This window comes from Taeniopygia guttata, chromosome 3 (assembly GCF_048771995.1).
Source record: "Taeniopygia guttata chromosome 3, bTaeGut7.mat, whole genome shotgun sequence".
NCBI classification, from domain to species: Eukaryota; Metazoa; Chordata; class Aves; order Passeriformes; family Estrildidae; genus Taeniopygia; species Taeniopygia guttata.
The window spans coordinates 62,427,477-62,455,230 of record NC_133027.1 but is presented as its reverse complement, the minus strand read 5'-3'; the positions used below and the strand labels follow the sequence as shown (position 1 = coordinate 62,455,230).

Genomic DNA, 27,754 nt, shown 5'->3' with positions numbered 1-27,754 from the left:
GCTCTCAGAGATAAGCATTATACCCCTGATAGCTCAGCTACCTCAGGTGGCATAAAATAAGCAGGATGGCTCCTGTGACAGTGTTGGAAACAAAAAGTTAAAAAAAAAAAGCAAAAATAAAAAAGCTCTTTACAGAGAAAAGCCAAGTCAGGGCATGAGGTTCTTGCTCCTGCTAAAACACTTCACAAAAGTGATTTTCTTCTTTTGTTCTCTTTTTTCTTGTGAATTGCTTAGGCGGGACTTTTTGGCTCCTCTCCAATTAGGTATCCTTAAGTTTGAGGTGAAGTCCCCAAGGTCCTATGAGGTGTATTTTAACCAAATTGAGGAGAGAAACTTCTGGGCTTTTTTCCTTTTTAAGGGGACAAAGGGTAACTTGTTTACTCCGTCAACAGGGGTCACATTCCTACATGTATTTTTTACACAAGAAAAATATAGTTCCACTTAACACAGAACAAGAGGCAGTGGGCACAAATCAAAAAACAATCAATTTCCATCTGAATGCAAGGAGACACTTTTTCTATGTGAGTCTGGTCAAACACAGGAATAGATTGTCCAGAGATTTTGCAGAGCCTCCATCTGTGGAAATACTAAAAAACTGTCTGGACACAATCCTGGGCAATCTGTTTCATCTGACCCTGCTTGGAGGATCTCAAGCCTCACTGGTTCTGTGGCCCAGGAGATGCAGTTTCTAGAAAAAGGTAAACACCTTTTTCATCAGAGCCCTCTCATTCAGCTTGCTTGGAAGCAGAGTGCCACTTTTTGGGTGGCCAAGAGAAGTGATGTTTTTCTCTAGTTGCAGCCTACCAATATGGTTCTTTTCATCCTTTCTTCTGTCAAGTCAGGCACACACCTTCCCTTTTCTCTGTGTCCTGGAAACACCTACACCTGAAAAACATAATTCCTGAGAAGATGGCATGCTATTTTTAATGTGTTTCACTTTTGGAGCAGCATCACCTCTTTGCAGCTTAGCTGCTGTTACATGCTAGCTTAAATTGTTTTCCTGACAGAGAGGGATTTGTAGCCTGCAGCCTTTTACAACAATAGCAGTGATACTGCTGAGCATTTACTTTGCTTCCTGCTACTCAGCTGTGCTACTTCATTCAAGCAGATCTGCAGCACCTATAGAAAAGTAGGTACAGTACATGTAGGGCCTGGATATTTTAAAATCAGACAATGGACACTTAAGCATTCATGCAGAAAAATGTTTTATTGTAGTGAAGTTACACAGGAGAAAAATGTCTCCCTGCTTCTGGTTTAAGGCTATGCTGACCCATAAAAGCACATTGCACTTCCAGTCATTTTTACAAGTTTATAAGGACACCACCTAGGATTTTCTTTTTTGTCTTTTTTTTTTTTTTTTAATGAACTATAACTATTTAAATCTGGAATCCAGAATATTTCCTTATAGGAGTTTTTGTTAATTTTTCCTTTTTTCTTTCTTGCTTTTCCTTTCTTTGCCTGTCCAGTTTAGCTAGTCTAAAAGCACCTCAGGACACATGAGGGTTACTTCATACATTCCCATAATGACCACACGGGGCTCTAACCCCAGGCTCAGTGTACAACACTATGCTGCTTAGTGGTCAGATTATTCTTATCACCAGCAAGCAGGAAGATGGAATGGCAGCAGGTACAGGGGGTTTATGGAAGAGTGCTGAAATGGCTTATATGACAGAATAGCTCTTCCCCCATTAAGGTAACTGCCAGCCCACATTTAATGCAGAAAATCAGCAAAGCACTGCATCAGCCTGGCACGCATACACACACAAAAAATGGTACAGAGTCTGTGACCATACAGAAAACAAAAAGTGAGACAGGTTTTGGACCTGCCAACCTTGTAATTGTCATTTGAGGAAAACAAATACAACACTGTTTATCATCTGCTAACTACTCTTCCCATACAACAGGTTATGTACAGCACACTTACATTTTTACACAATGATACACAGGTCTTCACCAGCAACAACTCTTGTGGTGAAAGGATGTGACATGTCAAGATTACTGACACTTCAGGGAAAAAAAGTTCATGCAGCACTAGATTGTTCTTTGTCTCTTGAAATTAAAATCCGACAAATGATTAACAAGATGTCTATTTTTACAATATTTACTTTGTACAGTGCAAAGAGGAAGGACAGGCTTTTTAAACATAGGACTCCTTAGCATACTGGATCTGCTCTACCTCAAAAACAGGTTGGCTGCACCTGTGAGCCACATATTCAAGTTTGTTCTTTTGATAGGACTCAGACATGGCTCTCATCCGGTAGACTCCTGGGGTCACAGGTAAATTCACACGGGAGTTTGCTCCCACAGTGATGCTGAAGGTTTCACTTTCCATGTCAGAATCCTTTGTTGCAGAAACTCTGGCACTGCGTAGATCCCTCAGATCCATATATGCTGTGTCCTGTGCACTGTGGCTGCATGGATCAGGAAGAAAAACATCCTGGTTTGACGCTGCTAATCTCAGAGTCTGAACCGTGAGATTTTGGGAGGGAACTTTACTGGCCAGGCAGTTTTTAACAGCCTCTTCATAAGAGGGAGGTCTTCTAGGGTTTTTCTGGTCTACCTCTCTGAAGACTTCATCGACTGACCTGAGACGGAGCCTTTGCTGACGTTCCACAGGCAATAGTTTGTCATCATTACAGCTGCCCTCCTGGATAATTCTACTGGAGAACTGATCTTCTTTCTTTGTGAAACTGTCCCTCTGAAAAAACATGGGTTTTCCAGGCCCCCAACTCTGGGTTTTTATTAGTGTTTTCCTGCGGTTTGCAAAAGAGAATGACATGGAATGTTTTTTGATCTCTCTGCTAGGTGTACTGCAGTCTTTGGTGGCTTTGGTGGAAAAGGACTGAGGCCTATTTAGAAAGGTTTTTTTGGGACTAGAGGGTGAAACTACTGGGGAGCTTGTGAAAACTGAGCCATCAGAGCTCTCCAGGGAGCAACTGGAGGATGTTTTGGGTAGAGAGTCAGTTGATAATTGTGAAGGTAAGCCTGCAAGACGTTCCTCCAGTGCCTCCATCCATAGAAGTTTCTGCTGAATTGGAAAATTGTCCTCACTTTTGTTTAGCCTTTGTTTCCTTATTGTGTCATCAAGGCAGTTCTGGAAGGACAGGTCTGACTCTGAGTACCTCCTGTCCATTGTACTGATGTCCTTTCTGAAATTAGTCAGGGAAGGGGCAGAGATATTTGTTGGACACTTTCTGCACACAGTAGCACTCCTCCGTTTAGCCTCCTTCATTTCAGAGGGACAGGGGCTGCCTTCTGCTTCAGGATCTGGGCTGTCATAGGCAGAGTCATTCTGATGAGCTGCACAGAGTTGTTCTGTGGGGAGAAAGCAGACATTAGTTTTCACTGAGTAGCTGAAGATGAAAGAGAACTACACAGAGAGAATTCAGAAGAGGGCTTCAACAGTCTTGAATCCTCTGTGTTTCCACAGATATATTCACCTATCAAATTCAATAATTTGGCCCAGCAGCCCCAGCTGGTGACATCCCCAGTCCATTCTCATACCTGTGGAGCTGTCTGTGTGCTCTGGTGACTCCTCAGCCAAGGCACAGGCAGGGAAGGCAATGTCCCCCTCAAATATTTCCAAGCAGTTGTTTATGAGGAACTCCACCAGCACTGTCACCTGCACACAGAAAACAGCCCATTTCAGTCAAGACATATTGGAGATTTTTTCCTCACCCTGCTGCTATCTTTGTAGGAAGGACAACACAGAGCAGGGGGCTTCTGCCAAAATCCTGGCTTAAAGTCCAAGGGTGAGTCCACCATGGGGGATAAGGCCTGATGCTGCAGACAGATGGATCTGCCCCAATACAGACAAAACACCAGCAGCCACAGCTTTGGCCTCGCTGCCCGAGGACCCAGGGGTGACAATGGCCACGGGTGCCCCTTGCCCTTCACATGCAAAGTCTGCAGGAGCTGTGACTTAAGGGGCTGCAGGGCAGCTTCTGCTTTTGCTGTTCTGTTCAGCTGCTGCAGTGGCAGTGGGATGGATCCCTATGCATGGCTCTAAATTGCCCCAGAGGGAGTGGCTGCTCAGGGAGTTTAGGCACCTTGTCATTCATCTCCTTCTCCACTTCCAGCGGGAGCGCGCTGTCCGTCCCTGGGCTCAGCATATTTGGGCCAATGCAGATGGCCAGGTTGCTGGAGTCCATTCTGTTGGTCTCGGCATTTTGGCTGATGTGGTGGAGCAGAGAGAGCAAGAGCTTGAGCAAAACGAGGTTTGGTCTTGGCAGCTTGTCAGCCACCCTGCGTGAACACAAACAAAATGTCACGTTAGTTGATGGTGCAGCGGCCTCTGCTTCTTGATTTGAGCAAGTCTCAATTAAACTTAGAGTGGCACCACTTCCTCCAGAAAGGGGCATGTATGGGCTCTCTGTATCTCTCAGAAATCCCCATCTGCAGCTGAGTGTGTGGTTAATTATGAGACCTTGAATTACAAGATCTTGGTGGAAAGGAAACACATGTCCAGGAATAGAAAGAATGATGCCAAGAGATGTCACTGGAGGCTTCCCAATGCCTGTGCTTGTGCTGTGGGGCTTTCAAAGCACTCCCAGTCAACCCCCACACCTCCTGTTCCTGAAGAGCAGAACACAGTGGTGGTCTCCATGTTCCCAACCTCACCCCCAGCAGATGTAAAGGCTCCGTGTCAGTGCCTGTCCCACAGCACCGTGACCGTGTTAGCTGAGGCACTGCAGCCTCTGTCCTGTTCCTGCATTCATAGTTTCATAAAGAAATCTGAAGTAACTTCAGGAAGTGCTGCTGCTGGAGCCCTCTAAACCAAACTCCATGGAGCAATAGCAAGCTGATACAAATGGCAGGCTTTTAAATGAGACTCTTGATTTCGAAAGACACTGTTATCCTCTACCAGCCGCTCCATTATATGGCACTGGTTGCAAAATTTCCTGGTTGAAAAACTTACTCTTTCAATTCTTCAATTTTTTCTTGCTTGCTTGGCTTTTCTAGAGCTTGCATCCATTTCTCATAGAGGTCAGCTGATAGGAGTTTTGAGGGAATATTTCGGAGAAAGTCCTGCAAGGCCAAGAGATTTAGATGAAGTTTTGACACTATCCCTGAGCACAGAGAGAATATTACTGTCACTTGGACTCTCTAAGAGCCAGGTTGACATGAACTACCTGACCATCAGCACTGCACAAGTGCAATGCACAAGTGCACTTGCACTTGTGTAGTAACAGGATCCAACTATCAATTGCTATTCCTTCAATCAAAAATCTCACTATTGCTCCCCGGGAGGATGCTGAGCAAGAGGACAAGGTGAGTTTCCTCAGGAAATCAGCAGCCTAACAAGTAGGACTGACAATCAGGTGGAAAAGGCCAAACTTTCTTAAGCTTGAAGAATTCAGTCTGACTTAGTTCTGGCTTTAGCCGAGTCCCACCTAGATCAGCTCGGAGCACTGGATTGGGCCTGTGCATATTAGCAATGTCCTCCCATCAGTGTAGCTCAGAATTACTCACCTTCAAAACCACTGCCAGCAGGTGCACAGATTTGCTTTTCAGATCAACATTCCCGCCTTTGTTTAGGTCCTCCTTCAACTCCTTTCGTGCTTTCTCATTGGCAGTTTTTCTGAATATCCCTTCAGTAGAAGGTCCTTTCATATACAATATGGCTAAGAGATCCTGCAGGGAAAAAAAAAATAAGACAGGAAAGGAAGAATGGTTACTTGGATGAAGGAAGCTAGCAGGTGAACATTTCTTTAGAAATAGGAGAAAAATTGTCTGGAGGTAGACTATACTCTGATTAGTTCAGTATCTAGTTCTTGCTCAAAGTACATTACATGGAAAGTAGTTTTGATTTTCCCTTAATCCACTTTCTCTTTCAACTGATGAATTCCACTAACTTCAGTGGAGTCATCCTTACTTACTTCTAGAAGAAAGCAAGGGATGGCTTAAATCTTAATTCACATCCCCTCTCTCACAAGCCAGGCAAATATTACTTGGTAGAGACAAATGCATGTCTATTGGGAAAGCCAATTCAGTGGAAGAACTGTTACAAGACCATTTTTATTCAGGAGTTATTGTTTAGGTATTTTTTTGTGACAGTCCATAGCTGAACACTTGTTTTTCATGGAAATACAGAAATCCTTGGAAGTTTATGCTGCTGAAAGATTTATTTAAATTACTTATTTAAAATCACAGATGATTATATTAAGAAGCAGATCTTTCATTCCTAGTCCTGGGTTCTCTACACTCCAAGTTACTTCCAGTGAAAGTTGGGTAGGCTGGACAAAACCCTCACACCTTACTCTTTCTACATCTGGGATGGGCCCTGAATTTATCAGGGGCATGTGTGTTGGGAAACACCAGAATCATCTCCTGGATGATGCAGCAAAGGTATTGGGTATCCTGCTTCACACTTAAGTCAGAGGTATTACAGAATCATAGAATGGTTTGGGCTGAAAGGGGCCCTAAAGATCATCTCATTCCAACCCCCTGCCATAGCCAGGGACACCTTTCACTAGAGCCAGTTGCTCCAAGTCCCATCCAGCCTGGCCTGGAAGGCTTCTAGGGATGGGGTAGCCACAGCTTATCTGGGTGACCTCATTACCCTCACAGCCAAGAATTTCTTCCCAATTCCAATCTAACCCTGCTCTCTGTCAGTGTGAAGGCATTTCCCCCTTTGTCCTGACACTCCAGGCCTTTTTAAACAGTTCCACTATATGGTACCTCCTTACCTGGACTGGCTGGGGCAACGTGTCATCTTCCCCACAGATAAGTGCCAGAGGATGGCCAAACAGAGTGATTTTGGCACCCAAGTCTAGCTGTCCTGAGGAATTTCTTTTGGTAAGGCTCTTTCTCAGAGTAAATGACTGGGATATGACCTTCTTTCTTTTCTTTGTTCCATCTGCTGCAAGTAAAAGGGATCAATTTTAAATCAAAAAAACAACAAAGCACTATGTGGTCTTTCCTCTGTGTGCAGTGCAGAGATGTGTGTTGAAACAAACCAAACTGGAAGAAACTGAGAGACAACTAAGTGGTTGCTAGGGAAACAACTGCCTAAACTGTGAAACTGTGGCCATACCCCTAAGGCCACCACCTTTCCTGTTTTGGGTTGGGTGTTTTTTGCACTCTAATCACCGTTTCTTCTTAGACAGTGGGAACATACAAGGCATAGAAATGACAACATTTATAGAGATATTTGATATTGCAGTAGTTTCTCTGATAACTCTGAGGCAGATACACCACTTGGGCAGCTGGCAATGGCAACAATTTTCACTATGTGGTCTGGTTGTGCCTCAGCCTTACAGCAAGAGTAGAAGGGGCTCCTACTTTTTGGCCTCTTTCACAGCCTGAAATGAAAATATACAGCTCCAGCTCTGCCAGCTCTGGAGCCAGCTCTAATGACAACGCTCCTAGAGCTAGTGTTTGCCCCCCAGCCAGTGGAACATGACACCTGCTCATGGGAACATCAGAATAAGCGCTCACTGGCTTCATGGTTAGAAATCTCTTGGCATGGGTTTTGCATCTGCTTCATAAAGAGGAGTGCCAGGAGGCAATTGTTGTGTTGGGGAGGGGTGCACCTTTTTTTCTGCTTTCACAAACAGTGAGAGAAGGAACCTTTTGCAAGGAAGATTTCTAAAGGATTTGCCTTCTGCAAATTTGCAATAAATGTCATGCCTTCTACTCCAAAATGAAGTTGTCTTACCCAGATGAGAAATTATCAGGGTCTCTCTTTGTGACTTAGCATAAGCTCTTGGTAGGTAGGGGTTAAAAAAATTCGAGAAAGTAACTTAACATTATAGTGTAATATAGAATATTAGCTTCTGATACTCCTGAAAACTGGTCTGATATTATCATCTGCTCCATATCTGAGCCTGCCCTATTAATGATCTGCTCTGGGTTGTTTACAGCTACTGAGGTTTTGCATGGTGAGAAAAAACAAGTGCTGGTGCTGCTGCCAAGAGGGTTTATTTGCTCTGGTGTGCAACATCTGGTACAGTACTCAGTGCTCACTTGCAGTGCCACACCTCAAAGGCAATGCTTGAGTGAGAAAGAAACACATTTACTTCCCATTGCTACCAGGGAGCACAATGAAACCTGGCTCTGAGGACCAGGGAATGGGAATACAAGTCCTCTGGCACTCAGAACTGTCACCTCTGCAACTGAGCATATAGGAAAGAAGTACCTTGCAAATAAGTGGCACTCCAGGGCTTAAGCCCTCTCCTGGATGAGAACTGTGGCTTGCTGTCTGGGAGGGGGAGCAGGCAGTTTCGTGTGGTTTTGCACAAGTGCCTGCTTGCAAGAGTTATATAAGAAGGCAGTTCCTCTGTTTGTTTTTGAAACTCACCGTTTGAGAGGCAAAGTCTGTCTTCAGTTTCTGCTGGGATTGACAGGGGACATTTCTTGGCATCAGTCTGCAAAAAGCATGTTAGGGTTACAGAGCTGCCACAGTAGCAAGAGCCACCAGCATGTTGCTGCAGCTCTTCAGAAATCTGGGGAGACTATGGGGAATAACCAGACAAGCCCAACACCTGCTAAAGAGGTGCCTTGGCCCGGAACTGACCCTGGTAAAGGGGTCTGTGGTAAACTCTGCAGCCTGACATCCCAGTCGTGCCAGCAAGTCCCAACCCTGCACTCTTTCAAGCTGCACTTTTGATCTAGAGAGGCCATAGCTGGAAACATTCTCCTTTTTTGTGTCCTCCCCAGCACTGGAAATTTCCTCCCAAACTCCTCTGGGGAGACTTGGTGGCTTTGAAGCCTTCAAGATCCCTGAGCAAAGCTCCTGGTGAGCCAGGGGAATGCACGGACTGCCCACAGCAGTGCCCCGCTCCCTCTGCTCGGTGCAGCACAGAGCTGCCTTTGAAGAGCTCTGCCTGCTCCTGAGGTAGGCAGCCGGCAGCTACTGCAGGAGTCACCCCTACTTTGCCAAGGTATCTCACACCAGTACCCAAGAAGGATCCAGGAAAATGTAAGGGCTGCTTACCTCTGTCTGGCACTCAATCAGACTCTCCATGTTTCCAGCATTTAGTGTCTTTGACTAGGCAAGAAAACAAAGACACTGGGTGAGTAACCGAATCCTATGGTTTGGAAATCAGGGCTTTTCAAAGTCACTATGTTGACAGAGCTGAAATAATTAAGATACTCACAGTATTACAGCTGCTTAACACTTTCATTAGGAGTTTGATTGGAGGAGCTCTGGACAGTCTATTCTCCTTCAGTCCTTTTGTTTGCCTGTTTGTTGAATAGGGAATGGACAAAAAGTCTTGTAAAACTGCACCCTTCTTGGCTTTCTCCTCTGCAAGCCAATCTACTGTGTATGATCCTGAACCAGCAAGATCTCCCACACAAGTAAACTATAAAGCCCTTCTCTGCCCTATCTGCCTCCTGATTAAAATAAAATAAAAACAGCTTTCCATTTTTAATCCATGCAAAGAGTGAGCAAGTGGTGACAGCTATGTATGGTCATTAATCTGCACACCCGAGGCTGAGCAGCTCAGTCAGCTCTACCCACGAGCTATGCTTAGCAGTGGGTGCACCTCTCCCCCATGTATATTTTTGCACATCTCTGTGCAGCTGCATCTGAAGCTCTCCACTGATTTCAACCATGATGCCACAGATTTTTTTCAAAGGCAGTACTTACCCAAGAAGTGAGTCCAGCCAGAGCTCCTTCACCTCCCGTGAACTGCAGAGGAAAGGAGAAACAGCATCACTCCACACTGCTACTAATCCTTTGGACAGAGGAAGGCGACTAAACAGTGTATACCACGTGTGCTGCCTTATATATGCAGAAGGGGCAGGTGGAAATTCACAGGCAGGAAGAAGCATCATGGGGCAGGACCAAGACACTACCAAATTTTTGGCTTCCTCTTTCCTTTTAGAGGAGATACTTTTTTTTTGGGTTTTCCCCCCGTTAAAGAAAAGAAAAAGAAATTCTGGTAGTTGTTATGGATGGAAAAGATGAGACACTTGCCAGGTAAAGGTTCCAGCTATCATCACCAGCACGAAGTGAGATGTGCAGAGGGGGCTGCAGTGTGGGCAGCTTCTCTTTACCATTAAAGGGCAGTGGGTACAGTGTGTCCTTTGACTGCACAGAGACATTAGCTTTGGCAGTTTAAAAACACTCTGCCAGATCAAGTTACACTAAGAACAGTGAAAACAACGAGGCAGTGGAATGGACAAGATTCACAGAAATGTTTCTTATTAATTTTTAAAAGCTAATTGCAACAGTTTACTGTCTACAAGCACATGTAGACACACATTTTGTCAGTACTAAGTAGTTCTTGAGAATCTAGGTACTGGACATCTATAGACAAAGTGTTATGTAGTAATTTAGTAATGTATGACAATATGTCATTAAAAAGTCTTGTTTAAAATAAATCCTAATAAAATACATTTGTGTATACGTATTAAAATTTTATTAAACTAAAAAGATTTTTTAAAAAATCTAGGAAAAATCTACCTCTGCTTGACCTGTATCATTCTGTTGCTGACTGCCCTGCAACTTAGGCATATCAGGAATACAGCACTCACTCTACCAGGCCATTATGAAAATTCATTAAGATTTGATGTTAAATGTATTATATTATTTCTATTGATTTATTGACTGAGGCAAATTACAACCTTGTTCTGGGTGCCAGTCTGCTGATCTTGTGAAAAGGAGGATTTAAGGCTGAGAGTCAGGGTTGGGAATTCTTCAGTAGTGGATTTAGGTGGAAAGCACATTATGAAACTGTGCCCTTTCTGCTGCTTCCCTCATGGATGCTCTTTTTCACATGTGCAGTGAATGGGGCTGTCTTAGCACAGTGCTTTGCAGATGCATGTGATGGCTACATCTGCTGCTGAATTCACCTTCAAAGATGTTCTTTGTGTAACCACATCAGACCCGGCCAGTGCAGTACTGACCTGTTTCATGGAGAACAGAAAGGAAATTAAAAGGTGATCTCTGTTCGACTCTGGTAGAAATCCAAAGCACAAAATTCACTTTTGGTTCAATAGAGATGTGTCCAGAAGAGCAAATGGAGACTTGCTCTGTTTTTGTGGGAGGAGTTGCTATAGGTCACTTTTTAAGTTCTCCTGAGGCCCATGATTTCCATGCTCCTGTAGTGTCACTGGTCTGGTGACTTGTTTAGGGCTGAAACTTACAGCAATCTCAATCAATTAGTCTGCAGCCCTCTGTATTTACCACTGATCTTTTAATCACTGCTCTAGCTGATTTTTCTTGCAGAAATATTGTCATCCTACATCACTTTCTCCTGAGAACTTCTTTTGAGGCTCCTTGGCAGCTGCAGCACCACTGCTGAAAGTTTCAGTGGGATTCCTCAACAAGAAACAACTATTATTCATTACATATGTTAAATGTATATCCAAGCATACCTGTCTGTTAAGTATCTCAGAGGGGACCTATGCAGTTCAATTCTGCCTTGCCCTCACTTCTAGCACTCTGCACAGATGTATTTCTGAGCTCAGTCTGTTTCATGATTAAGACATGGGGTTGATCTGGAAAATGTTTGACTTGTGAAGAAAATGTGAGTTTAATGGATGGTTATTAGCCAGCCCAGAAGCTTAGAGTACAGTTCTGGCACCGGCTGTACACAGGCACTGGGCTTTGAGCTTCCCAGGAGAAGATATGGTAACGGGTGGTGTATTGATAGCACATCACCAGACTGTCCACTGGCACACACTGCTGTATCTCTATCCTATTAGTTCTTATCCATTAACAGTTGTGGGGATATAATGGCTGTTGTATGTGGAAGGTGTGTGTATAGGCCTGCCTGCCCATGTGAAAAACAATTTGATTTTTTTACCCTCATTTACCATTCTTTATTTAATGTCTCTTTTGTGGTGTGTATCACAAACACTTAAATCATACCAAAATTACTTTAAAGCAGCCTATTTTATTACAAATAAGAAGGCATTCTAAAATGCTATCATTTGGCAAAGTAATAGTACGGGCAACACAGAGGGAATCCTTGCTGGTTTTGTGAAAAGCAGTAAGCAAGCACATGCTGATTACTGCCAAACACTGCAGAGCTGTGTACAGGCTTCCAGGGTCAGAAGAGCTGCTCTCACACCTACTTGCCTGAGCAGCTTCACAGCTTCCCCATCAGTATGGAAAAGGTAACACAGATGTAGGGCCCAAAGCCAGTCTCCACCCTGAATATTAACAGAAAAGGCCTGTCATACAAGATATTTACAAGTTAAGTTCCCTTGTATAAACAACTTCTCTCCCTGAGGAGGCTGATTCCATCTCCACCTCCCAGTTCTGCTCTGCAGACGTGAAGCATTTGCTATGGTCCACTCCTCCCTCAGTTTGGTACAGATTTCACACCACAATGCATCAGAGCAGTGTGTTTGTTGTACCACAGCCACTGCCCTGGGGCAAGGAGAACAGCTGGCAGGTGGCTTGGGTACACCTGGAATTGTTTGCAGTCAATTTGTTTCTCCCAGTCAATCCCTGACTAAGTGAATGCACTGTCCTTCAAAAACACCGGGTGTTTACACAAAAATCAAGGCTTGGTAGAGGCAGTGGATTTGCAAGGGTTTTGTAGGACTAGCCCGTGTAGAAGCTTTTCCCCTCCTGTACACCAGGATGCTTCCCTCAGTTCTGCTGAAGTATTTTACATTCACTGGAGAGAAAGCAGGAGCAGGGAGGTCCTGCAGAGCAGCCAAGGCTGGTGGATCCAGCTCTCTTAAGGACTGTATTTTCCCCTTGAGATGTGAAGCATTTTCCTTACAGAAGCCAGGATATCAGTTTGATGCCTCTGCTTCCCCTGATCTAAGCCAGCCCCTTTATCCTCCCAGATCATGGCTTTTTTTGTGGTCCACTTCCAAGCCCTCTGTCCAACCAGTGTTTGGAGGGAGGGCTTATACAGCACTTGCTGCAAACATGGACCAAATAGTGATTTTCCCCTTTGTGTGAGCTCCAGTCAAGCTACGCATTTTCTCCTTTTTTCTTCTCTTACACTGTGGCTATGCAAGGGACTCTAGACCATAGCAATGAAAGAGCAACATCAGTTGGCATCAGAAAGAAGTCAGGAGTTGACAGCGAAAAAAAACAAATAAAAAATAAATCTGCTGTGACTGGAGGCTGTCTGTTTCCTTCTCTCCTTATCAAACCACAAATGGGAAAACCCCAGCCACAGCTCACTTTTGTTTATTTCTATTACTTTTGCAAATGTTTGACACCATGGCTTTTAGGAAGGAGGGAGTATATGAATGAATCCTGAAACTCTCCTTTGCCCTGTTACCATACCAGCAAGGAGGCAGCAGGAGCATAGCTGTGAGATGGGTACAGCAGAATGCGCCTGGAGCACGGATCCTTTCAAGCCCATATAGAGCAGAAAGAGCCTTCATCTGTGCCTCTCCGTGAGGAAAAGGGATTGTATTCCAGTTTTGTCTTCACTGCCACAGCTGTAGTCTCCCCAGGGAACAATAGGAACATTTACCAAAATAAGGAAAGCAGTTGTGCCAAACTCAGAAAGCTGTTGGGTTGGTTAATTTTTGGAAGGGAAATCTCTGTACAATCTGTCCATGTACTCAAAGAACAAGGTGGCAAGTGGGTTCCTGGAAACAGGCCACATTTATGAGCTGCCTTCTGAAGGCAGCTCTGATTTCCTACCACTCTCCAGAGTGTGTTGTGGGATGCATAGGCATGGTACAGGGTTTGATCACAGAAAAGAGGTCAGACAGGCCTTTGATCAGACCAGTCTCTACTTCCTACCTGTAACAATTCAGAACAAGAACCATAAACCCAGCCGGTGCTAAACTCCTACAGGTATAGTCAGGTGTCTGAGCTCATGCTAAACCCGCCTTTGGAAAGTGAAACACAATGTCAGTTTTTCCCAGCTCTGTTCAGTTGATTTCTATCCTAAATTAGATATCAAGGTTAGATTGCAGTGTGGGTTAGATTGCGCCACTCTTCTACACACTGTGCTACTATTGCATGGGAAAAAGTTACAAATCAAAAAATAACACTATAAATACAGCACAGGGTGTATTCTATGCCCTTCCCATGACACAATTTCAGTTGCATTTGCTTTGCAGTATGATTTGTTTATTCTTTCATGGGTGCTTCCCACAGGACTAAGTTAGCAGCTCTAAAGATTTTTACTCATCCTCAGGTGACAGGGTCCAGTGGATGCTTCTTTAGTTGTTGAAGTCAGGTGCATGTGGGCCATTTGTCCAAAGGGTCTGTGCTGCTTTTTGGCTGTGTCTGCATTCAGCTTGCTATTGTATCTCTGTGGCATATGGGAATTACTCATTCCTTTGGTTCCCTGAGGTGACTAGCCCAAAGGAATCAGGGAACTGAAATTGCCCATCATTTCTGACTGAGCAGATGCAGATCTAAACGTTTGTTGGCTTACATGAAAATAATAGAGAACGTGTAATTCAGTATGAAATCTGTTCTTTGCAAGATTCCTGGTTGAAGGTACTCAAACAATATTGAAAAGTGATATGCTTACTTTTTTGTTTTGTTTTGTTTTTTTGTTACTCCACCGGGTTTTTCACTTAATTTGCTTCTTTATGTTCTTCATTTGCAAATCAGAAACTGATATCAGACTTTTTGCCAAGCTCATTTGCCGTCAGGGACAGATTATGCTTCTTACTGAATACAGAGTGGGTTGAATCTTGATTTTGCTTTTTCAGGATAAACACAAATATTTTCTTAGATTTCTTTTTCCATGTAGGCTGGTATATCTCTTGTTTCTGCACCTTCAGTTTTGCTTTGAATTTCAGCACCAAAATTATCTCAGAGCTCAAAATGTGAATTAGGGGAAACAAAAAAGAACCTGGATTTGACATTGAATTCTAACTTGGATGTGATTTTTCAGGCATAAGTCATCTCACTTTCACATTAAATATGATCTGTAGACTGGCACTATCCTAGGAGCCAGTCCATAATAAGACCAAGAAAACCTGGCTGAAGTGTAATTTGGGGTTTCATTGTACGTGTGTCCTGTTGATACAAAAACTAGAAAAGAAAGGCAGGCTTGGCAATGCAAGACCTTACCACTGCCCTGGTAGCATGGGAGCTGCTCCAGGCATTGCAAGTGCCATCAACACAGCTGTTACCATAGATGCCCAAGAGAAACAACCAGAAGTCATTAGATTTTGCCCATCATTTCTCTCCAGCTGGCTTCCTCTGAGCCCCAGGGATTTGATGGAAACATCTCCAAACTCTTCATCATTGTTTTGCCCTTGTGAGTTTGTCATTCCTGTGTTGTCACCTGCTTCCTAAGTAATAAGTACAACTGCCAGTAACCAGGTCCTCAACACCACTAAATTCACCAAGAATAGGAACTTTTATGAGCGCACATCTAGATTCCATTCTCCAGGCAAAAGCAGTGTCAGGCAAAACAAATATTTCCAGGGACAACTCTGCTAACTACAGCTGAACTCCCCTAGGCATATTTGACCCCATGCTTTGAGAGGATTATTTGTTGTCATGTGCTGTCCGTGTCCTTGCACATCCACACACTGCAAAATAAAATGTTCTGTGAAGTTTTGGCCGCCCATCAAAATCAAGATGATAAATTCGAAACAAACATCTCCATATTAGCTGGTGATTGCCATATTGTTGCTACTAGCAACAGCTGCCCCGTTAGTGTTTTAAATAAACACTCCACTTCTGTACTGCTATCCCATTTTAAAGCATGACTACCTTATGAGGATTTCTGAGAGGATTTCTCATGGCACAGGCTCTGGCTCCTGCTGCAGGGCATCGGGAGGTCGCTGGGAGGAAGGGACACGCAGGGAGTGGAGGTGCCCAAGGAAAGGCCGGGCTGGCTCAGGCACCAGCTCCAGCCAGCACAACTGGAGGGCACTGCGGGCTGCCACACCCAGAGCCAGGCCAGCCAGGCCCTCAGATTCACATTTGCAAAAGTACAGTGACACTTCCAGGACAGGAAAAAGGGAGAAATTCCCACCCTGCAGGGCAAGCAGGAGCTGGGATCTCCCCCTTGGGAGAGTGAGGCCAGAGGAAGAAAAAAAGCTTTTGAGTTCATCTGTTTGACCCATTGCTGGAGAGAGCCCAGCTTGAAGGTCAGGCTGTTCCCTTCAGGCCTGCGTTCCTGCAAAGTTAGCCATTAATTTATGCTGCTGAAATGCAAACCAGGTGCTGTTATGGTGCCTTGACTTATTCTGCCTGTGTGTGCCTGCTCTGGGCCCTGCATTTTATTTCAGTCCTGCAGTCACTGCACAGAGATGACACTAAAGAGTATGTAGAGAATGTACCCTGTGTGCTACAATGTCCATTTTCCTGTTCAGTGATGGTGGAGGCTTGAAAGGAAGAATTTGTTCTCTGCTTCCACTTCCTTTTAAAGGTTTGTTTGTACTTTGTTTGAGCTTTACCTTTTCTCCCACTTAGCAGAGGACATTTCTTTGGGATTTTTTTCTCTGAAGCAGCACCTGTATGTGTTCTTATAGTCTCAAACTGCCTGAGAAATAGCAAGAAATTTTGTGAGGGGAGGATATATCTTTAACCAGGCCAAATGATAGAACTACAAAACCATTCCTCAGGTCTGAAAAGAAATGTCTTTCTTTCCTTCTTCACACTCAGGACAAGTTGAGAAGAAATGCTCTGAATTTAACTACTTGTTAAGAAAAGATTAGATATCCTAGAAGTACCTCAAGAAGGGTCTTTTCAAAGAGAGATGGAATCCCCTTTCCTTTAGGCACCAAAAGATCTCAAAATGCTAAGCCAAAAGATGTACAGTTCAACAACTGCTGTAACATTAGTACAAACCAAAGACCATATTTGCTACAGAGTCTTAGTTATGCTTGTGCAACACTGTGAACTGATCTTTTCCTTGTGTAACTTAATTAAACTGAGTATTCAGAGAATAAACACAAACATTCATTATCCTGTAAATTATGCCAAACTGAAGATTATGGTACATGTGTCAGGGAGTTCTTCCATTTAGTATGTGGCAGGGCAAAGTTGCTATCATTGCATTATACAAAAATATCCAGAGTTTATCTTTTAAATTTAACCTCTTACAACCATTACATTACCACCTCCAATGCTATACTCAGCAAAACAATGTTTGAAGGTACAACATATAGTAATTGACACATGTCTGGGCTGTTTTAGGAGAGCTGGACTGCTGGAAGAGGAGTTTGTGAGGCCTTTCTTATGTCCCAGTGGTTGTCTCTCCTCCCTCCTCCCTAGTTGTTTTTGCTTCCAGAACCAAATATTCTCACAGTTTTCTTTGGATGAGAGTGTGCTGCAACATAAACCTGTCATAACTGTGAGACTGACATGAATAAACAATGCAGATAATATTTTCATTTTGGCCTTAAAGTAACAGTCCTAATGAACGTCACAAGCATGGAAAAAGTCCTTACTTTAACAATGGAACATGCTTACTCAGCACTCAGTAATCAACTCATACATGTAAACAAGCTACCACACAGTAATCTCCCTATTAGGGAATTTTCAGACTAACCAAAGACTGTAACTGCATCTTTGTGTTGGGATTTTGTGGGTGAACTCTGGGACATGCTTCAGTTTGCCCTTTAATTTTCCATCCAACATCTGAAAGGTAGCCTGCCTTATTTCTGCCTCAGTTTCTTATTAATAATGTGCTGAAAATAAAAGGTCACTCCACTGCATAAGGTGCTTTGATAGCTTTTGATGAAAACTGATACATACAGGAGAACCTGTAAATAAGTCAGCAGCTATTCCCTTTCCTGCCTCCTATGCACTACACAGCAAAGAGAAGATCTTAATTTTAGCCCGCCTGGCAAACCTTTGACAAATGAAAGCATGTTTTGAAGTGCCTTACCCATGAGAAAAATACTTTTTTTTCTGGCCATTATTTATTGGGACGAGAGCTTATCCCTCTGAGGTCTTTGCAGTTCTACTTGCCACATCAGAATACAGGAGTCACCTTCTGGCCATGTCACTTACACCTTTATTTCAAGCATGCAGCTTATCATCAGGATAATATATGAAAATATGACAACACATTATCATGTGCCAGTGAAATAAACATTCAATATGGTGACTGAATTGGCCATTTTATCTAGATTTTGTAACTCGAAACATTTCTGAGCATGAACTCCCCTCCCTTTGCCTGGCCTCTGGCAAGGGATCTGACACGGGGGCTTCAGCATGGTCACAGCAGAGGCTATGGTTTTATCATCAGGCTGATAGTGGAAATGATGTCACCTGATGTCTACATGCTCTATGAGGAGTTGCTTCCTTCAATGTAAGCTTGGGAAGAGCTGCATGGTGCTGAAGTAACTGCAACTACTTTGTATCTTCAAGCTCCTAAGAAGGTCATTGCCTTATATATTCAACATAGAAGTGCTAAGGTTAGAGGTAGCTGCCAATTTCATAAACTTCATATCTAATCTTCAAAAAAAAATCACTGGGGTGGTGACTGGATGGATGTATTATAGAGGTGGACTACTCACTCTATATCCCAGTGACAAGCCAGTGAACACTACTTTCCACCACTGTGACACCATCTGTGTGAATGTTGAGATGTTCAGTATGCCAAAGTGTTTGATTCAGTTCATCACTTTGCTGAAAAGTGCACAGACAAGTGCCTAGCTGAACATGCTGGGCTCAAGGATGAACTAAATGCTTTTGGTACCAAGGCAGAAATCACTGATTTATCCTTATAATTAAGAGGTTTGTCCCTTTCCTCTACTTTTATCATGAGACAATGAAAATCATTGCATTTGGGCTTATGTATCCCTTCAGAGCTTGAAATTCTGCTCTTTCATTTTCAGTACACTGAAGTGCCTAGTGGAGAGACAAATTTTATACCCCACAGATTTCTTATTTTTAAGAGTAGGGGAAAAATCCAATAAAAAATGGGAACAATATACTCTCTTTGGTCAACAAGTTGTTTTTTTTCTTAGCTTACCTTAGAGAATTTTGGCAGCTGTGGTTTGGCCAGTGTTCTGTGTAGATAAGATGATTTTAATGAAAATAAGAAAAAACCCCATGCCTGTATTTTTCAATTTAGTTTCTAAATACTGGACGATGTTGTACTTACTGAAAAAAAAATCAAAGTTTCATCAGCTTGAAGGTAGTTGCATAATTTCTTATACAGAGGTAATTCATTAAAAGGAAATTGCAGTCAGACACTGGTTGTTCTCCTCTCTTCCTTCTCTTTTTTATTCTTTACAATTGCTTAGCAGATCCAAGTTTTAGTTCCTCAAAATTCAGATTGTGTTTGTTCTCTTTTTCTCAATGTTCAAGATGAGAAGAAGTCTTGCAGAATGAATTTTCCCGCCAAAACTGTCTTCTCTCACAGTGGTTTGTGCAGCTCTTTCTGTAGCTGTGTAGGTATCACCAAATAGGGCCCCATTCCTACAGCCTGACTCTCCAGGCATTCCAGGTATAAAATACCACTATTCTGTTTAGGTGGTGTTCAAACTTAAACAGGGATAAGTTTCCACAGAAAATGGGAAAAAATACCAGAGCTCTGTTTTTGGATTGTGGCTGTATGAGAGAGCACTTATAAAAGCCTGCTGTCATGAAATAGTCTATCACTTTTAGTAATATTTCTGTTCTCAAAATGGGGGATTTCCATTAGGAACCACAGAATGGGGGTTTCACAATGATACACATGTATGAGGGTTCTGCTTTGTATAGTATGGGTATCATGGTAGTCCCTGTTCCTTGGAAGAGAAGAGGGTATGGAAACAGCATGTGCCCACTGGTGGGATTTTGTCTCCTTTGCCACAACTTCTGCACCATCTCAGTGGGAGCAGGCTGGAGCAGGCTTGGCAGCTATGGGTATCCTTGTGCTGGGGAGTTACCACTGGGGACTCTGGTTAGGAAGTGAAGCCAAGGATCAGATCCTCAAAGATACTTAGGGAACCTATTGCCTTTTTAATCACCCACTCATCCTGAATTAAAATGGGAGCTGAGAATCTAACTGCTTTGGCAAATTTGGGATGAGGTTAATGTCAGGGGGAGGTCAGGCAGGCTCCAGCAGCATAAGGTATTACTCCTTTCAGTTTGCTCTTCTTCGTGACCACTGTGAACTAAGCATGGCTGAGATAAAACTAACCTGCATTTAGACAGTGCTTTCCATTTGATCCCTTTTATTTTCAGTACCAGTGAAAGGTACAGGGAGCCTACCTGGTGCAGTCCCCAAATCACCTCTATAGAAAATAGATGGTAAAACATATAACCATGACCTAGACTGTACCAGATAATACAGAGGATAGATTTAATATCAGGGTGTTTGCCTGGAATTCTAGGTCTGGGGACACAGAGAGAAAAGGGATGTGGCTCAGCATCTAGGTTTTGATTTGAGTTGTCAAAGAAATATGGCACAAAAACATTGCAATGCTAGGATTAAGAGATGAATTGCTCTAAATAATGCTTTCAGTCAATGACTCGTCTCTAAAAAATAAGTATGATTCAAAGATCTAGTTCCAGAAAAAATCTTATGAATGAAGAGATTTCATGTGTCCCTAGAGGAACTGTTCTGAATGAACTCTGCCTTGGACTAACTTATGGGGCCACAGTGAGATGTTCCTTTAGTGCAATACCCTTTACTGTAAGTGGACACTGAATCACTGATACCCTTTGGTACATCCTCACCATGACTTTAACAGGACTTTGGCATGCTAATAATCTTGTGCACAGACAGGAACCATTCCTTCTCCACAAACCTTGCATTAAAAAGAGGATACACATGACCACAGGAAAATGAGGAAGGTATAATTGTTTTTCATGAACAATGTTAAACTGCAAAGTGTAGAATACAAATCCCATTAAGATCTTGCAGAAATTCAGGAGGTGCTGGGATCTTCCCATATAATACACAACAATTACAGAAGGGTAGAGAAAACCAAGAAGCCATCCTAGTGTGTTGTCTGATTATGGATAGTGGCACTTGCACACATCATGGCCGATTTGTACTGCAGACTGCCCAGTTGTCACTGAGCGTCATCCCATTAATGCTGGCTAACCTCAATCCTACTAACCAGCTATCCTATGGAAAGGTGCATGTACACTCACACTTCTCTCAACACCTCGAGGAATGGTTATACTTCAATTGAATAGCAGCTAGTAACAAACCTTTAATGTCCCTGCTGACTGCAGCTCTCTGTGGAAGGGGCCTGAAGCCCACTAAGCTTTTGGGAAGGTAGAAAGTACCAAATGTTGTCAAAGACAATTAGGAAGTAACGCCATACTGCTCTCAGTATTCAACAGTAGTACCTTGCTCTTAAACTCTTCTTCCCAACAGAAGCTCTCACTCTGCTCTTTTGTGCCCTGAAGTGCATCTCATTTACCTGCCTACGTTCCCTTCAGCAGCATGAGTCCATACTATTCTCATGCCTCTTATGACAAAAGAAGCCTAGGATTCCCATGTCTCATTTCTCCTGATGGTTTTGTAACAGCTGCTTTAGCCTGCCATGCCATTGGAGATGCCCTAAGTTGGTCCAGATCCTCAGCTTTTCCCAGGGCACAGGGTGCGAAATACTCCCAGGACAGGAGCTGAGTTTATGCCTTCAGACCAAGCAGAAAGCAGGCAAAAAAGGAGTGAGAGCAGAGGCAGATCAGCAGATGGGATGCACATGTCAGCAAGGGCCTCCTGTGAAGGCTACATCATAGCAGGTGCCAGTGAGAGGATGTTCCAGCCCACTGTGCACTCAAAAAGTAATCACTGGTGACATTTCTTCACACCATCCTCCTCCTCAGAGAGGAACTGGCAGGTTCTGAGAGGTTTACATGTGGGAGGCTGATAAAACTACAAGTGGGGTCTGCTTCCATGCAATGAACTAACAAGGAAGCAGGGACAAAACAGTCCCTTTAATCTGACCAGTTATAACTTGTAGCCTTGCAACAATCTACAAGAGAGTACAGAAAGGTGAGAGTACAGAAATGTAAGATTTTGCCCAAGTTCACCTTGCTGAGACTGGGGTTTTTTGCCCATTTCTCTCATTAAGGCTGCTAAGGACTCCTGAGAGTAAAGGATTAAGCATATGGAATGATATAAAGTGAGGGGCATAGAAAGCCTTCTGCCAGGGCCATGGCAGCTGATCTGCAGAGTAACTATCTCAAAGGCACATCAGAGAGATTTTCTTTGCAAACCTGGTTCACATGACAGACAGCATCATAAGATCCGTGACAGCTGGTCAGTCTCTTGCCTCAACACCCGGTGGCTTGTTGTGCAAGTATGACAGTTTTCTACAACTCAGATGCAAGCATGAAAGGTTTCTACAACTCAGATACACTCAACTTACTTTTAATAAGCTCTTGACTTTGTTGCCAGTCAAGTGACATAGCTTGACTTGTGTTTTTCTTTTGAAAGCAACTGTGTGCATTTTGTTGCCTGAGAAATTTGCTGAACTGATCTTTCCCATGACCAGAATTCTGTTTTCTGGGACATGCTGGTCATCATTGCCCCACTGGTCTTCCCCCAGTGCTGAGATGACCATTGAACCTGTCATCCTCCCAGCAGCTGACAGACTTAGTGATTACAAACCACAATATACTTGAAAAAGTCAGAGAAAGGTTTCAGATTATTTGGTAACACAGAGAAGAATGGTTGTCACAATCATGCCTCACTAACTAGCATTCAGTCAGCCCAAACCAAGGCGAAAATTCTCTTGGACCCCTGGGAAACAGTTATTTGTCAATACCACCTGTGGGTGACTTCAAGCTATTTTTTTTTTACATTTTTGTCTTGGGGGATTTCAACCTTTCACTGATGACTTCCTTTGTGGACCTTCAGAAACTCAAAAACACACACACACAAACATCTGTATCCATCAGCATAAACACAAATAACTCTTCTGTGGCATAACACTGACACTCATCTAGATTGCACTTTAAATATGCTGAATGTCATTTATCAGTCCAAGTCACTGGGGCACATTCTGTGTCTGGCCATGTTCCTGAGGTGCCTCAGTGTCCCATCAGATGAGAGCCTCATTTGATAGCAATGTTAGAACTGCAGCACCTCTGTCATCCTCCCTACTTCCAGGACAAAAGACAGATGGAGAATATGGGTTTTGCAAGGCAAGGTGAGAAAGACATGACCTGAAGTAGCTTCATTCTTCTCCAGACCTCCCTAGATCCCCAGGATCACTGTCAGCCAGTTCACAGACTTCTCAATGCTTCTCCTTTTCTTTGCAGTATAAGGCATCATCAGAGGCAGAGCAGAAGCAATCAAACAAACAAATCTTCTTCTCAGAGTAAGAAACTTAACCTATTGCAAATATTTTCTAACCTGGAAGATGTTGAAGCCAGACCCCCAACCCCCAGAGCAAGGAGGAAGGTCAGGGAGCTCTAACTGGTTCTCAAGAACCAGCTACCATCAGCCCGTGTACTCTGTGCTGGCAAGTGCAGATGGTGGTCCCAGCCTTAGGAAGGTCTTCCATGGTTATCAGACAACACTGGATACACAACAACTGTAACAGACAACCTCCTGGCCATTGCTCTGAGCTGATGGTATTCTAAATTTATGCCAAACCAAACAAGAAAACCTTCATTTTGAGGAGGCTGGCCAGAGTCGCTCTGAGTATTATCTTTTTTTCCTGATAAAAGTGCACTGTTTAAGGAAAAAACTAACAGGATCAATGCAAATAAATGCAGACATCCATATACACAGGTAGACAGTGTTTGTGTGCTTACACAATTCTGTCATTTTTACTTGGGGAAAAAAAGATAGGGACAACCCAGGCAGATTTGCAGACTACATTTATAATTCACATCAGGAATAGTCCTGAGCCACATGGTGTCTGTTAAGCCATACAGTGTCTGTACCCTGCCCTTTCTCCGTGCTTACTGCATTGAGGTGTCTGCAGAGCAAATTCCCAGGCAACACCTGATCTGAAGGCTTCTTTTTTGCAGTCTGATCCTCAGGGACTGTGGTTTTCTGAACAGCCAAACACAGTCTCCTTATATTGTCTTTAAAATATATTCAAGGATGGGGAAGCCCAGAAAGTCTGAGTTACGGAAGCATTCAGTAAGAATGGCATACCCTGTGAATGAGACTAGCATTTGTATTAGCTCTGGAGGCTTTAGTAGCATCCTTCGACTTCCTGAATTTAAAAACAACTTGGGGAACTTCCTTTCTTGGGCTATTTTGGAACTTCTGCTTGTAGTTGTGATTGAAACCAAGATCTGTGAAGATGTGTGGTGGTGGTAAGCCCCTACAGATGATCACAGCAAACCTCCACACCCAAATACTCAGCAGCTCATGGAAGCCTTGAATACAGTTGAGCTTTAAGCTTGGGCCATTCTGTTGAAGAAAACTAGTGTATATAAAACATAAGAATGTAGGAAATTAGCAGCCAGATCATTCTCCTGAACCACCTAATCCAGATTTCTATCTCTAATGGCAAATGATGCTACTTGTTTCAGAAATAGTTGCAGATCTCATGCCTTTTTAAGAAGGTTTTTCTTCCAAGCCTCTAGTTTATTAATTTTATTTACTCTTGAGAAAAGCATATAGGAGTAGGCTGATTTAGTTTCTTATTTAATTAAAGACTGTTTTCCTAGAAAATGTTGGAATTATAGTACACTAATAACAATTCCAGTTTTACCAGTACATCAGCTTCTGTCCCTATGAGCAGAAGAGTAGAGTTCAAAAGAAAGATTGCTAGTAGGGAGTCAGAGCATTCTTCTGGGCATCTTCACCCTCCAAAGTAGAATCACTTTACAAACTTTTGTCTTGTCCATGCAAGCTGTCCTTTTGCATTAGGTCTTGACAGTGAGACTGTGGGCTTGCTGCTCTTGAAGGGAAAAGAGCCTTTTTGTGCCAGAACCTCTACTTTTCACACCACTCTGTTCTCTCAGCCATATACAGAAAGATCCTTGCCTTGGTCGTTCTCAGTAAAGCAGCATACAGTCATATTAAAGAATGGGGACATTCACTAAGTGAATGAATGTGTTCTTTAATTGCATTAGTCTTTTCATGCAACAAAAGCAAGATGAAAAATGCTTGAATGAGCTTATACTCAAAATTCTTTGTTTAATTACTCTATTTCTCCCTCAAAGGTACCTTTAAACAATACTTTTTTTGTGCTGTCTGTTAACACAGGTAGATGAAAACATTTCCATTAAAGGCACAGCCTTTCTTCTTAGAATGTCAGCTGGGTTGCCATTCACCTTCCTCCGCCACCCAAGAAGCAGCCAAGAAAAATAAAGATAAGATTTCCAATTTCCGATAACCCTGTCAGGAAAAAAAAAAAAAAAAAAAAAGGGGAAAAACCCACCAACCCACCACCAAACTCCAAAGAACTAGGAAAGACTACTGCTCTTTCTTGTGCTTCTCAGTAAAAAAAAAAAAAAAAATCCAAACTAAAACACAGACCTATACCATGGTATCACGAAGATAGCATTGCAAATTGATTTTTTGAATTCTGCCTTTGGGTGCCTTCTAGGGAAATTTGTCATGGGAAGTGCATCTAATACAGTAATACAATAAATGAACAATAACTGAAACTTTTTTAATTACTCTAAACAATGGAAATGAAAAACTACATCTGAACTGGCTTGAAGAAGAAATTGATAAGAATGCATTTATATCTTTCTGTTCTTTTTCAGTCATCTCTCACTGATAAGTCATTTCTCAGCAAACATGAATAGCACTGATGGGAAGCAGAAGATGCTCTTTGTCCATTAGTATGACAAATACTGCAATTGAGGCTGAATCAGTAGGTGCAGCCTTTGCTATCTCCCACCCCTTCAGACTGATAAATTAATTCATCCCCTGACTAATTTAAGAAGTGTGGGCTTTACAAAGAAGTACCAACTTGTGTGAATGTAGGAGGAAAGCAGAAAGTCTGTGAAGCACAGTGGCCTGACTGACCTGTGCACAGGCTGGGTGTTTTGCCTGTGAGAAGAGAAAGGGTGTTCAGGGGTCTTTGCAGTTCAAGACTGTAGCAGCAAGTCTTTCAGAAAATTTGGTATATTTTCTTCCCCATGAATTTAGAGCTTAGGCTGACAATTTTAGCCAAGGAAAGCGTCTTTCTAAGAACCAAACCAAATTCTTTGGGCGCTGGAGAATGATCAAAGTCCCTTTCTCCAATACTGACAGGAAAAAGAAAATTAGTCTGATTTGTAGTGGTGCTTTTCTAAACATGCAGCACAATTACCTGGGCAGGACACAGGAGGATGCTACATATTTTACTACATATATATGAGCGACGCAGAGTTTATATGCATGCATGCAGAACAGTTAGAGGAAAAAACAAAATAACCCCAAAACCCGACCAAAAAACAAACAGCAGGTGACAGGAATATCATACTTCATAACATATTCTGTGCCTGCTAGGGTACAGAAAACATTTCCTTTTATTGCTACAAAGGATCTGTCCTGGTCCACTGGGCAAAAGCTTTGCTAAGAGTCACTAGTCAGATTGATTTACACACTAGATTGCAATGCACCCAGCTGGCACCTGTTTACAGTGGCAACATTTTCTGAATAAGGGTCTACTGTGTCCTAGATTCCTGATGCTATTTTTTTGTGAGGATGAAGAACTTTAAAACCATTGTTCCCCTCAGGGTGTCTGGTCTCCTCAATTTTCCTCTTTCTTGTGAAGCTTACAAAAAAACAAGAGCTGGGACCCTGAAATTAGCACTTTACCCAGCAAATGGGCTAGAGAAACATTTATGATATGTGAAGCAGATGAGAGATGAGATGATTAAGATGAAATGCATTTAAATGTTGAACTTAATCTTTTTTGTGCTGTGGACTTCCCTAGAGTTATGCTAGCAGCCCCCCTCATACTAAGACTGTCCTGGGAAATTCCCTTTCTGCCTTCCTGAATGATTATATTTCAAGGTTTCTTCAAATTAAAGACAGATTCTGGCTCTCTCATTTCTATTTGTTTCAAAGGATCTGCTCATCAGATAATGTCTGTATCACCAGAGACTGTATTACCAGGGTCTAAGTGGAGAAATCTAACCAGAAAAGTAGAGATGGAGAAGAAGGAAAGCTGTCCATGGCTGAATTCCAGTGGGGAAGAGCAGTGGCTATCAATGATTTCCTCAAGGTGAGCACAGATTTTATGCAAATTGCTCTCCTGAAGTGAAAGCTTGTGCCCTTCAAGTATATCAAGAAACATCAGATGGCTGATTTGAAACTCATTGATGAATGCTTAAGTGCTAGATTCATTGAAAAGTTGTCAAGCACTGGAACAGGCTGCCCAGGGAAGTGGTGCAGTCCCCATTCCTGGAGGTATTTGAAAGATGTGTGGATGGGACACTCGGGGACATGGTTTTGTGGTGGGCTTGGCAGTATCAGGTTAAGGGTTGGTAATACCTCAATGATCTTAGAGGTATTTTCAAACCTCAATGATTCTTTGATTCTACAAAGAGTCAATTGACTGTTTTGATAAGGTAGAGTTACTGTGTCAGTATGTTGTGTATCTATAGAAAGGCTGGGTTTATGGTCCGAGGGTGGGCATGCTTGATTGACTCTGCTGTTGCTGATCTCACCATCAGCATGATTATTATTATTGGCCTTGCTTATTATAGTACAGGACCTGGGGCTCAGCCAAATCAGGGCACTGCAGGTGACACAGGGACCAGGTTTCTACCTGGCACAGGAGGTACCTGAGGTCTGTGCAAGGAGAAGGTTACCAGCTTTTCAAATGAAAAACCTGCTACTGGTTCCCTGGGAAATGCTTTTAGAACCTAAGCATAGCAGCCTGGAGAGTGTGCCCTAAGCAGGCTCTCTGAAGTTAGGATGTGGGCAGATCCCCTGGGGGCAGTGCCATGCCCATTAGCAGGTCCAGGCTGATGAGTCAGTGCTGAGGCCAAAGCTTCAGCCCCTGCGACCCCCAGCCATCTACCCATATGTGAGCCTCC

At 43.0% G+C, this 27,754-nt stretch overlaps 1 protein-coding gene across 6 annotated transcripts in view; it reads right to left on the bottom strand.

Moving 5' to 3' along the window:
• Positions 1 to 1,188: 1,188 nt before the first annotated feature.
• The window catches only part of TAGAP (T cell activation RhoGTPase activating protein), a 46,644-nt gene continuing 20,078 nt past the window's right edge, over positions 1,189 to 27,754 (bottom strand). For 3 of the 6 annotated variants that reach the window (XM_072926988.1, XM_030268074.4, XM_072926989.1), the window contains 10 exons: positions 9,596 to 9,637; positions 9,102 to 9,186; positions 8,939 to 8,992; positions 8,303 to 8,369; positions 6,690 to 6,862; positions 5,473 to 5,634; positions 4,919 to 5,028; positions 4,050 to 4,245; positions 3,505 to 3,622; positions 1,189 to 3,315 (listed from right to left, as the gene is read on the bottom strand). In XM_072926988.1, the coding sequence (XP_072783089.1) occupies positions 2,138 to 3,315; positions 3,505 to 3,622; positions 4,050 to 4,245; positions 4,919 to 5,028; positions 5,473 to 5,634; positions 6,690 to 6,862; positions 8,303 to 8,369; positions 8,939 to 8,992; positions 9,102 to 9,128 (2,085 nt within the window). In that variant the 5' untranslated portion in view covers positions 9,129 to 9,186; positions 9,596 to 9,637 and the 3' untranslated portion in view covers positions 1,189 to 2,137. Of the gene's footprint in view, positions 3,316 to 3,504; positions 3,623 to 4,049; positions 4,246 to 4,918; positions 5,029 to 5,472; positions 5,635 to 6,689; positions 6,863 to 8,302; positions 8,370 to 8,938; positions 8,993 to 9,101; positions 9,187 to 9,595; positions 10,238 to 27,754 lie in introns of those variants that run through there. The other 3 variants (XM_072926987.1, XM_030268073.4, XM_072926986.1) reach the window with 3 other exon arrangements.